The sequence below is a fragment of the Poecilia reticulata genome, chromosome 9 (genome assembly GCF_904066995.2).
Source record: "Poecilia reticulata chromosome 9, P_reticulata-male-v2, whole genome shotgun sequence".
Lineage (NCBI taxonomy): Eukaryota > Metazoa > Chordata > Actinopteri > Cyprinodontiformes > Poeciliidae > Poecilia > Poecilia reticulata.
The window spans coordinates 32898191-32910543 of record NC_088838.1 but is presented as its reverse complement, the minus strand read 5'-3'; the positions used below and the strand labels follow the sequence as shown (position 1 = coordinate 32910543).

The window sequence follows — 12353 nt, the reverse complement described above, 5'->3', positions numbered from 1 at the left end:
GACCGGCTTTGGAACCAGCCAATCAGAGCGCGGGAAGCCGAAGCCCAGCGCGGTTCATAGGAGTGTCACTCTGGTGTTTCGGCTCCAGAAGAAAGTTGGACGTGTTCGCGGTGCGACCCTCATTCATCCGCTCAATTAACATCTAATTAGCCTTCAAAGCTGGAGCCGGGGCGGCGTGTGTCATCCATCACAGCCCGGAGAGCCTGATTACCGCTCCGCCCGGACCACCGGAGGCTGGTTACCGCTCCGCCCGGACCGCTGAAGGTGAGCCGAACTCGGTTATTGTGGTTTTTGATTCAGGCTGAAGAACCTCGGTGCTTTAACTGTCTTTTTCCCCCTAAGATAGTGACTTAAAATGACATTTTAGTGATAGCCAGATACATATCCAGACAGGATAAAACTTTAGCTTCATAATTATGCTGTCTTGTGGGTTTTTTCACGCTTGTAACACTTTTTATTTACTGTCTTTAGGTTTGAGGATTGAAGTTACTGCTGTGGAAAACTGTAAATTAATATCTCATTGGGAAAAATGATTAAAAAAGCTACATTTGTTAAAATCATTGATATCAATTTAATAATAAGACTCGGGTATCAAAATATAAGGAAATCATAATGACACGTCTTCTTGACTATCTTAAATAAGAGCTACTGTTTTATTATTATTTCACTAAAAGTTAAAGAAAATAAATTTATCTCCACTTTTGAGTGTTTTGCCAACAACACAACAGTTCTAACAAAAATATGTTATAAACTAACTTAAATTAAGCTTTTATATATTTATATAAATTTGAAGTCTGCAGAGTTGTTTTTATATATGAAGGCAGAAAAACGAATGTATTATTATTGTACTTTGATTTCTTAGTCTTACTGTATAGTAATATGTGAATTTGGAGGTTGCACAGTTTAGGCAGGAAAACGTATATAGTGCATTTTGAATACATTTCATGTATTTTAATGCTTTTAAATGACCAATAAGACTGCAGTTATGAATTAGCTCCAGAAATATACTCTTGGTGACACGCAGTTTTGAGTGCATTGTTCCTGTCAAATTAATGAAATGAAAGTTTCGAGGTTTTTTGTTTGTTTTATTATTTCAGCTTCTATGCATCACAGATCTGGAACAAACTTGAGGAAAATTGTAAAACAGCCGAAACACCGAGTTTCTTTAAACACTAACGAACATTTTTATATGTAATCTGGGTCAAATGTAACGTTTCAATTATTGATGACTTTTATTTCGTGCTGTCATGATGTAAAGCACTTTGAACTGCCTCGTTGCTGAAACGTGCTGCTCCAAATCAACTCGGCCGATTTGTTTCTGCAGAAATAACCTGCGCTGAACGCGGAGGACGAGGACATGGCAGACTTTGAGATCGACGTGGAGAGCCTGGAGGCGGAGAGCGACGAGCTGCCGGAGGACTCGATGTGCTGCAGCCGGCCGGGCTCCGCGCCGCTCGGCGAGGACGACGGCGACGGGGACGGCGAGAAGGGAGACGGCAAGCCGGGCCCCAGCGGCCTGAGCTCGGGCGACCAGAGGAAGCTGAGCCGTACGCCGAAATGCGCCCGTTGCCGCAACCACGGCGTGGTTTCCTGCCTGAAGGGCCACAAGCGCTTCTGCAGGTGGAGGGACTGCCAGTGCGCCAACTGCCTGCTGGTGGTGGAGAGGCAGCGGGTGATGGCGGCGCAGGTGGCCCTGAGGAGGCAGCAGGCCACGGAGGTCAGTGCAAAAACATTTTACCCCTTAAAAATGACGGCCGGCACCACTTCTACCGTTAATAAGTAGTTTACATCTCACCAGTTAATCCACAAACACTTCAATGCATAATGATAGTTATTAATAACGAAGGGTCAGAAGGAGACTGTATGCCAGGGGTGTCCAAACTTTTTGCACTGAGGGCCAAAAGTTTCCAAACTGAGAATATTCAGGGGCCAAAATGTTGTTTCTCTTTTATCTGCACAATTAATAAAACACATAATATTTGACTAAATGTTTACAGTTATTTAACGTTTTGGGTTTATTATTTTCAGATTTTTAAGTTTATAAAATGTTTTTTTTTTATTCCCAGCAAGTTTTTATCACAACCTTTGCTATATTTAGCCTAATGTCATGGATGGGTTTGCCAAAGTATAATTTTTAGTAAAAACCTGCTGGGTGTTTGTGGCACGACTTATTATGAAATAAAATAAAAACTCTTAGTGTTGTACTTAATATTTTCCATTTAAGCGGATATAAACTTAGCATGTAAAATCTCATCCAGTTGGCCAAATTTGTGCCATTCTTGAATTACAGTGAAGGGCCAATGAAAATGAATCAAAAAGGCCAAACGTGGCCCCCAGGCCACAGCTTGGACACCCCTGCAGTACGCTATAAAAACATTATATTTATAAATGCTTATTGTTCTTACAAGCTAGTCAACAACTCTAGATCCTGGAATGTTTTTTTTACCCACTCAACATTAAACTAAACTACCATAAACTGAGCCTGCAGCTCTTAGACTGGGTGTGTAAATTATTAGATCCAAAACTTTAAAAGGGTTCTACAGATTTTCCTTATTAAAAATAATTTTGCTAATTTTCTAAAAATGTAGAACACAGTTTAATCAGTTCTGGTGAATAAAGTCAGGATTTATGTCAGGCTTTCTTTGAGAATGATTGCTGTATTTTTTATTAAACTAATTAAAAGCAGATCCGGGTCAAACAAAGTTTGCTTTTGCATAAAAGTCACTGGTTCTTGAGGAGAATGAGGAAACGTGGCGATTTAAAGACGAGTCCTTTGAGTTATAGCCAATATTTTCTATTGTGAGAAGATTTCACTTGTTTGTGGTCATTTTTACCAAATGAAAGACAGAAAGTCTCCATCTATACCAAATGTCCACATTTGTATCTTTCTTGTGTTGAAGTCTGAGGCCACATGTAATCAATCCAAGGGCCGCAAATGGACCCCGGGCCACACTTTGGACACCCTTAGATAAAATATAAGTGAACAGATTTGGCTCACTATTAGAAACCAGTAGATTTAGTTTCCGTCTCCGTCTTAATTGCATTGCAATTAGTGCGTAATAAACAGTTATTAGTGATTTATAAAGTGCTTAGAGATTAATTAGTTTATTAACAATCAATAATGGGAGCATTATAGTAAAGTGGTACCAAATTAACAAATTAAGGAAATACCCAAAAATGTTACTCAATTAGTAAGAGCAGCACTACTTCACATATTTTAACTAAAAGTAAAAAATATCCGTCCAAGAAATTACTCGAGTAAAAAAAGCATTTCTTAAAAAGTTTACTCAAGTACTGAGTAACTGATCAAATTATCAGTCATTTAATATTTAACAATCACATCACCAGATGAACCAAAATGTAAAGTTAAGTGAAAATTTATGTGATTTTAGGACAAAATTGACAATAATTCATTTAAAAAACAAAATCAAGCAAAAGGAAATGTTTGCAAATCAGCTTCTTTCAATGAAAAACTTACGAAACTTTAACAGAAACTGCAGGTGTGTGTCTGAGTCTGGTGGGTTTTCGATTAAAACATTTTTATTTTTTATTCAGTGGGAAGAAAATCCACAAATTTTACTCAAATAAGAGCAGAAAGTACAACATAGTAAACATACTTCTTAAAGTATTTTGTTTTTTCAACAAAGCTACTCAAGTAATGCAGCTAGTTACTGCCCAACTCTGCAAATTAGTTTCTGCTTTTTAAGGCCGGTCAGTTTATGCAAATGAAGTCTAATCCCATCAGAGTTCCTTATCGGTATGTAAACAGTTTTTGTTCCCACAAAAAGTATTTTTTACCCAAACATCTGTTTAAGTTACAACAAACTCAAACCTGATTCTATTTATCGTTTATCTCTTATTGTGATAAGAATCTTGATTTCCTGTCTAAACTCTCCCAAACTGTTGTTAGTTTTACTTTTTTCTCCATTGTTTTTTTTTATTGAAAGTATACATAAATATAAATAAATACAAAATATGATGAAATGTTGTCATTGGTGTCCTAAAGAAAAAAATTATTTATATATATATATTTTTTCAAGCGCAGTAAACTGCTTTGCACAGCAGTTATGGCCATATTTACATAAGAAATAAGCAATAGAGTTATTATCATCACTTTTACAATTCATCGCCATGGCAGCACATAATATTGTGATAATATTTTAAGTCCACATCTATTTTTGATATTTTAATTGACTCGGTTCAGTAGTTTAATAAATTAGTATAATTAACGACAGAAGCAGAAACGGAGTAAATGTTCTTCGTTCAGAGCCTCACTGTGTTTAACTATCTGCAGATCATTTAAAGTTTTATAATTATTTCCCCGACCTTTAAAAATCACAACTTTAATATTAGAAACTTTTCATTTTCTGATTTTATTTGCAGATCTTCAGCTTCTAGTTTAGGGTTTTAGCTTTTATTTATTTTTTTTTTTTAAGATTCACAAATTATTGGGGGAAAAAAGTAGCAATTTTTCTCCAATAATTATAGATTTAAAAAAATAAAACGAATACATAAAAGTTTAGTGATTAAAAAAAGAGACAAACATCTAAAATAATAAAACTAAAATATATTTAACTTAGATTAACATCTGCGGACATTTTATTTTCCCCTTTTGAGAAACAAAATAGATTTTTTTATATATATTTAAACAATTACATGTTTAATTTCTTAATGTTTTATAGGATGCTCATGTGAATGTAACTAGTTTACAATGCATGAAATAAATTAACATCATATCAATTTGCCTAATTTTTATTCAATCTAATTTATGTACCTGTACTTATTTGTCAAAATAAATATAAACGTATACATAATTGTTATTAAAGACGCCATTTACTTACATCTTTTTAATCTTTACTGTACTTTATATTAAAATTTACTTTTAATGTTTGCTTTTTTCTTATTCGAGTTATACTTTTTATTCCACCTACAGTTTGCTAAAATATCATAAATACTAATTTATGTGTTAGATTATGAGTTAAAAGCTTGTTTAACATCTAAAAGCTTAAATTAAATAGAAGATTTACATCCTGGTATTACTTTTGAGTCACTTTTTAACGCCGTAATAACAGCAGAAACATGAGTTACGGCCCATTTTCCCTTAATGTTATTTTAAATTATCCAGACATTCAAGCTGAGCTCAGCTGTAACTAATCAGTTATTGCTCAAGAATCAAGAAAAACGTCCTGACAGCAGGGTTTATGTTTTTCTTTTCTGCGTTAGGATAAGAAAGGGATTTCTGGGAAACCGATTCCAGCGGAGAGGAGGATTTATCAGCGACACATCCGACCCTCGACGATGCTCGCCAAAAGCATCCTAGAAGGTAAGACGGCAGAAATATAAACCTTTCTTTGCAAATCTTCCAAAATCCCTTTTTATTCTCGTCTGTTTCTCCGTCAGTCATAAAGACTTTAGGAAGGGATTACTGCGGCTGCAGCCCAGGGCGACATGTTGCCCTGGGGCGTGGGCCACAGATATTTATTTTTAATCTTCCTTTATTTTTAGTGAATGCTTGGAAGACTTTGAACTTCCTGTAAATCAATTAATTGCATTTTAAATTAAAACAAGCTCAATAATTTCCATTTGTATGACTTATTGTTTTTCCTTTTTTCTTTTCCTACCAAAAACTTTATGATAAAACTCTTCAGTTTGGTGTTTTGGTCTCAGCTAGCCCCTTTTGAAGGGTAACGTTGTTTACAGAAACTTCATAATTCATTTTTATTTGTTGTTTTATTTATTTTGGATATTTAAAATGTCTTCCAGTGTTTGAATGTTCATTAGAACTTAAAGTTTATTGACAGGGTATGCTTGCGTTATTGTGCCATTATACTATTATTTTACTTGGATGGTTTCAAAACAGACAACATGAAGTATCTGTTGATGTTTTTCTCTTCCAAAATGTCTGTCTGGATTGATTTGTGACTAAAAGAGTTGATTACGTCTTATTTTCACCAATAAGGAAAAGAATAAAAAATAAAAACCTGGTAAACTGAGAATCTTCAGACATGTTTGGTTTGAGACGATAAAAAAACATTTTTTGCAAATAGTGGCGGTTTTTGATATGGGCAGTTGCCCAGGGCGGCATCAGAAAATAAAATCTGTCTCATCTGTCTGTTGTCTCCTGAAGATGTTTGCTGCTGTTTGTAAGCATGTGTAGAGGAGAAAGTTTCCCCAGGATGCAGTTGAGTACTGGGAGATTGTTTCCTGCTTTCTGTAACATAAAATGGACAAAATCGGATAATTTCTTGTGTTTTGATTAGTTGGAGGGCGGCAGAAAGAGGGGCTTGCACCGACCGCCATTCCTTCAAGAAGCACAACTGCGTATATATTTGTATTTCAAGCTTACATTAAGAACAGTGATTAATCACAAGTCTGACTAATCGTGATTAATCGGACCAATAGAGTCAGATTAATCTGGTGTAATTTTTATCGATTGGTAGCACTAATTTAAAGTCAGCTGTTGTTTTGTATCGTATCGGTATCAGCTGGTACTAAACCTCAGATATCGGTATCGGAAGTGAAAAAAGTGGATATCTCTTGCAACATGTGAACCACTGTTCGTTGATAGGAACTGACAGATTTAAACGTGCACATTTTGAGTTGCTAACATGTTCCAATGTCTTTTTCTGCGCTAACAGGATACCGTCCGGTGCAGCCGGATCCGTTCCTGGCGCCCAACGTCGCCCTTCCTCCGCCGCTGAGCGACCGCATGAGGAAGAGGAGGGCCTTCGCCGACAAGGAGCTGGAGACCATCATGCTGGAGCGCGAGTACAAAGAGCGGGAGGTTCTGGAGAGCAACCAGGCGGCCGCCGGCCCGCTGCTGTTCCCGGCCGGCCTGGTCCACCACGCCGCCGCCGCAGAGTTCAGCGCCTACAAGGCCGGCTTCTCTCCGGTGCCTCAGGTGGAGCATCAACCCAAAGATCTGTGCGGCTTCCTGGGCTCCGGCTGCCTGGACCTGCCGGCGCCGTATCCCAGCAGCGCCGCCAACGTCGAGTTGATCTCCTCCAACGTCAGCGTGGCCACCACCTTCCGCCATTACCCGCTGCAGCCGTCGCGTGGCGCCAACGGCGGCGGTTTCGTGATGTGGCCCCATGGCGCCGCCAACCTGGGGGACGCTCTGCTGTATCAGCAGTGCCTGTTCAACGCCACGGCGGTGCAGAACATGAAGCCGGGCGCCGTGTGGGAGCCTAAAGTGATGCCCGCCGAGAGCCAGCCGCCGGAGCAGGAGGCGGCCGCCGCGCTCGCCGCCAAACTGGAGGGGTCCCGAGCAGCCGCCCTGCTGGACCCCAAACCTCCCAGCGCCTCCCAAATGAAGGAGTGCTCGGCCTTCTCTCCTCCAAAACGCAGCTTCGGACACTCCTTCCCCAGCAACAGTCATTCCCACAGCCCGAAGCTGAGCAAGGACGGCGCTAAGCTGTCCATGAAACTCGACTCCTTCCACAGCCTGGTCCAGAACTCGCGGGCGGGGAAACCTGGCGGGCCGGACCTGAGAGCGCCGTACTGCAGGGAGCTGCTGGAGGAGGCGGCGCGCAAGTTCAGAGAGGGAAGCGGCAAGGACGTATCGACCAAACCCATGGGGAACAAAATGGCGTCCGGCGAGTCTCTGTCCTTTTCGGTGGAGGCCATATTGAAGCGGCCGGCGGTGAGCCGAGCATTCCACTGACTCTGACCCGGATCCATTCTTTTGCACTACAAAACGTTTCGGGCTCAAATGAAAACACAAGCACTGCTTTAAAAAAAAGAAACAGTCAGTGTGAACTTTGTTCCTCTGTAACATAAATGTACAGGATATAATATTTTACATGTGCATGTTTTAATAACGTTATTGTGTAGAGTATTTAAACTGATGTTTATTGTTTCTCATGTCAATAAACTGTAAAAAAAAATCTCAATTTTATTTTTTTTCAACTTGAATAAAAGCAAGAGTTTTAATGTCACTTTGCAAAATATTTAAAATATTTAAATGAATGAATTCACAACAAACGCTCCAATACTTAAAAACTGAATTTTAATTTAGTTTTACCAAATGCACTAAATGACAACTAATCTTCAAATTAGATGGAAATTATTTTTAACTAAGGTTGAAACGATTAATCAGATTAATTGATTAATTAAATAACTGATTTAGTCATTGATTAATCGTTGACTGACCATTCAGAGTTCAATGTACTCAGAGCAGCAGCTAAGACAAAACTGTACCAAACATGTATATATTGATTGATTTGTTGATTGATATATTGCATTTATGATAAAAATAACTTTTTTTTCTGTAATGTTCTACCCAGTATTCTTCAAGTGGCAATTTTAATTTCATCTGGTTGAAAATCTGTAAAAAAAACAACCAAAAAACTTCTAATCACATTGTTCTGTCCAATTATTAATCAGAATAATTACTGATCGAACTTTTCATATATATATATATTGTGTATTTTTTAACTGCAATATATCTTTTGCTACAAATGATCAATGATTCACTAAAGGAATATACATTATTGTATTTATGCAATAAAATGTAATTATTTATTTAAATCTTTTAATGTATTTCTAATGTTTCATAAAAAAGACCAGTGATTTAATCAAAAATATTTAGAATGGGTCAGTTTTACGTTTAATCGATTAACCGTCGGAATAATTGCTAGAATAGTCGTTAGCTGCAGCCCTACAATTGTACTTTTCAGTCAAAATGTATTTATTTTGTACAACTATCGTCCCTCAACTAAATCTAAAAATCGGGAGGAGTAAAATAACTCAACTATAATTAAGAGTGGATCGATAATTGTCTATTTCATGTTTTAAATCACAGCAATAATGTTTGGATTATGTTACAGTTGTTAAACATGAATCATTCAGATGCGAACATCAGAGGCAGAGCCGATAATTTATGGGAAAATAAAACTAACAACGCGGCAGCATCTTCCCTGTAATTCATTAAATGTGTCAAATAAAAGTCACAGCCAATTACGGAGATCCTCCAACAAAACGCACCAGCTAATCACTCAGCTGAAAATAATTAGAGGGATGTAACAGATTGATTTTTATCCACAAACACACACAGATTGCTGCGGCAACACGCAGTGTTTGCGGATTAACCGCTCTTCGGGGGTTTGAAACGCGACGCGAGGCCATAAATCTGAAAGCAGCGTCACCTCATCGCTCAGGATGCGTGTCTGCGCTCTCAGCGTGTGTGTGTGTGTGTGTGTGTGTGTGTGTGTGTGTGTGTGTGTGTGTGTGTGTGTGTGTGTGTGTGTGTGTGTGTGTGTGTGTGTGTGTGTGTGTGTGTGCGTGTTGAAAGACAACTCCAAACGCAGGTTTCACTTGAACTGGTGAACACTGATCCGTGCAAAGATGAAAAGTCAGGAGAAAGAAAGAGACAAAAACTCACTAATCTCTCATTTCTGCCGTCAGTTTTCGCGTTTCATCGGCGCAATTTTGCAATTCAGCGTTTTACCTTTTTATGTCAACCTTTAAGCTCAAACGGAGCCATGACAGCGGGAGAATGAGAATAGATTTAACCTCACAATGATTCTGTTTTTTAGTGTGAGGAGTCACTTTAGGTAGAATTTTCTTTACGGTGCAGGAGTTTTAATTTAGAGCCCCTCTGATTTTCCTGTGTAAAAAATATATAAATATATTGACAATAGTGCTACTCTTATTTGAGTTCTAATTCTATCTGATCCTCAGGTATTTTTATAAACGTTGCATGTTTGAAAATGCTGATGTTTACGACCACATATTAAGGCCATTGTAGACAGAAAAAAACGTAACTTTCCATCTAAAAATCTCAGAAATTTTCTTTTTTAAAATACGTGGTAATTTCTAACAATGAACAGTGAGAAAAAAAAAGTTGAGATTAATTTCAGAAATTGTCTAAAAAATTGTGAAAATTTCTGAATTTGAAAAGTTGCACATTTTCCCCAGTGCTAACTAGAAGCATCAAATCAGAGCCAAGAGGAGGGTCTTAATGCTGTCAATCACTTCGATATGGCACTGCTCCACCTTCTCTGCTACGCTGCTGCTAGCATAGTCTGTTGTGAATGCTAAGGCTAGTTAGCATAGCCACCAATGGCGGCGAATAAACGTTTTTTCTGTAATGGTGAGTTGTTTCTCCGCCATTAGCACATTTAGCAGCGAGTACATGAGGATGATTGACAGCACTAAGACCCGCCTCTTGGCTCTGATTGGTAGTTTTTTGTACATCTTTTCAGATGGCAGTAGCAGCTCAAGAAAGAGGTGGAGGAGATTGATCTTTTCTGTCTCAAAAAATAAAAGTCTTTCTAAAATAAAAGTTAGATACTGGATCTTTAATGCATGTCAAGACATATTTGTTGTTTTAACTATTGAAATAAACAGTTAAAAGGGTTTTTTTATCCATAAATTTTAGGTTTTGTGATTGGTTGTCATGTTTCAGGGTCCAGGTTTACTTCAGGTTTTATTTTTTTTACAGATTGTCTCAGCTTTCTGATATTCGGTTAGATCCATGGTGGATTCTTTAACGGTGAGCTGGTCAGATCCTGCTGCTGAAAAGCATCCCAAACCATGACGCTCCCACCTCCATGCTTCAGTGGCTATGCCGTACGTTTCCTGGAATGCTAACATCTGGTTTGTGCCAAATATGTCCTTTATCCTGAAGTTTAATAATAAATCATAGAGTTAAGGTCTGTGTCTTTCTGGCAAACTTTAGTTTGACCTTCATGTTTGTTTTTTCAAAGTAAAAGCTTCCTCCTTCTACACCTTAGCATAACAGGTACGTTTTCTGACTTTGTACAGACATGCATTTCTGCATCAACGTTAGCAACAGCCTGCTTTGGGTCTTAATATGCTGTATTAACTGCGTTTCCATTTGTTGCTACAATGCTAATGTAAAAGAAAAAACAAATTCACAACCGTGGTTTTTCTGTTAAATAAGAAATTAAAATAAAATCATATGTGAATAAGCTTGTTCATGGAATAAGTCATTAAAAATCATGACAGTGATGGATGTAAACAGTTAGGTGAGATTATTTTGATCCATTGGCCAATCAGAGGAAACATCAGCGTCTTATCCAGGTGTTGGAGCGACAAGCCCCGCCTACTTGGGAGCAGCTGCGTAGTCTGTGATTTTCCAGAAGAGTTGTGGATTCAACACGTTGGAATGAAACAAACCTTTTTATGAACTGTGCTATGCTTTGAGAGCAAAGGACAAAAACAAACCATCCTCCTCCTACCACTTCCTGTCGTCTTCTTTGACATTTCCGCCAGTAGTAACATCCAGTCATTCATCATGTGACTCGTGATGCGAATAAAGAGTTTTGTGGAACACAAATATTTAGACACGGCTGAAAAACCACCTCCTTCTAGCACAAAAACCTTTTTTATTGAAAAATGTGAGATTGTTCGAAATAAACATGTAAACTTGATAAAATCTCATATTCTGGTTCCAGGCAGCAGCTTTCCAGTAGAAACAGGAAGAGCAGTTCAGCTAAGTCACATTTACAGCCTTAAAGTATCAAATCTTGAGATACGCCGAAGCACAATAACGACCTTGGAGGGTTTTATGACTGCAGTCGTCTGCACAGCAGAAGGTGACGATGTTTGTCTCCACAAACTGCCACTGATAAGTATCTGCTGAAGGCCTTTCTCCCGTTTCTCTCCCAAAGTGTGAGATTTAACACGTCAGCAGAGGGAACTGGACCGCCGACTCGCCTCCTCCTCTCATCTGCAGCTGGAGTTCACACAGTAGCATTTTGTTTGCTGCATGCAGGTGTTGTTTGCTATTTACAGACTTCAGTGACTTACCTTCATGCTGTGAGGTTAGGGAATGAAACACACACACACACACACACACACACACACACACACACACACACACACACACACACACACACACACACACACACACACACACACACACACACACACAGCAGTATACGTAGCTCGTATTTCAAGACAAAGATGAAAAAGACAAGAAAAAAAAGTCAGAGTGTGTTTGTTTGTACACACAAAGTGTTGGATGTCACTAAGTCAGCACTTAGAAATAAATAAAATAAAACCTTCATCAAGGTGCAAAGTCATAAATGTATCATGTAGGCAGGGGAAGTTTTCATGTCAACATAACTGATGACCCAACATATGTAATTCTTGATTCATTACAATTTGTTCCCCTTTATTTTCATTCCTTGTTGGTTGAGAAGCATTTTAGTTTGATTTTCAAAAGAAAAAATTGAGTCTTTTTATTGTTTCAGCAAAACAGATATCACGTCACAACGCGATTCAAATGCGACAGACACGTGATCAGCACCAATAGATAATCAATTTTATAAAATGTTCACTGAACTCTGAGCCAGAACTGCAGAGCATTCTGGGAAATGTAGGTA

General features: G+C 38.3%; 1 protein-coding gene across 1 annotated transcript; it reads left to right on the top strand.

Annotated features, from left to right (window-relative positions):
- The first annotated feature begins 5 nt into the window (after positions 1 to 5).
- On the top strand, positions 6 to 8466 carry dmrt2a (doublesex and mab-3 related transcription factor 2a). Its single transcript, XM_008419376.3, has 4 exons — positions 6 to 264; positions 1325 to 1717; positions 5224 to 5323; positions 6639 to 8466. Exons 2-4 carry the CDS (start codon positions 1358 to 1360, stop codon positions 7661 to 7663), a joined length of 1485 nt encoding a protein of 494 aa, XP_008417598.2. The 5' UTR covers positions 6 to 264; positions 1325 to 1357; the 3' UTR covers positions 7664 to 8466.
- Positions 8467 to 12353: the final 3887 nt, after the last annotated feature.

Bases quoted from the DNA above. Each gene is read 5' to 3' on its own strand.
- dmrt2a (XM_008419376.3), top strand. From the start codon at position 1,358: ATGGCAGACTTTGAGATCGACGTGGAGAGCCTGGAGGCGGAGAGCGAC. The intron at 1,718-5,223 runs GTCAGTGCAAAA...TTTCTGCGTTAG, and splicing joins GGAGGCAGCAGGCCACGGAG to GATAAGAAAGGGATTTCTGG. The intron at 5,324-6,638 runs GTAAGACGGCAG...CTGCGCTAACAG, and splicing joins CGCCAAAAGCATCCTAGAAG to GATACCGTCCGGTGCAGCCG.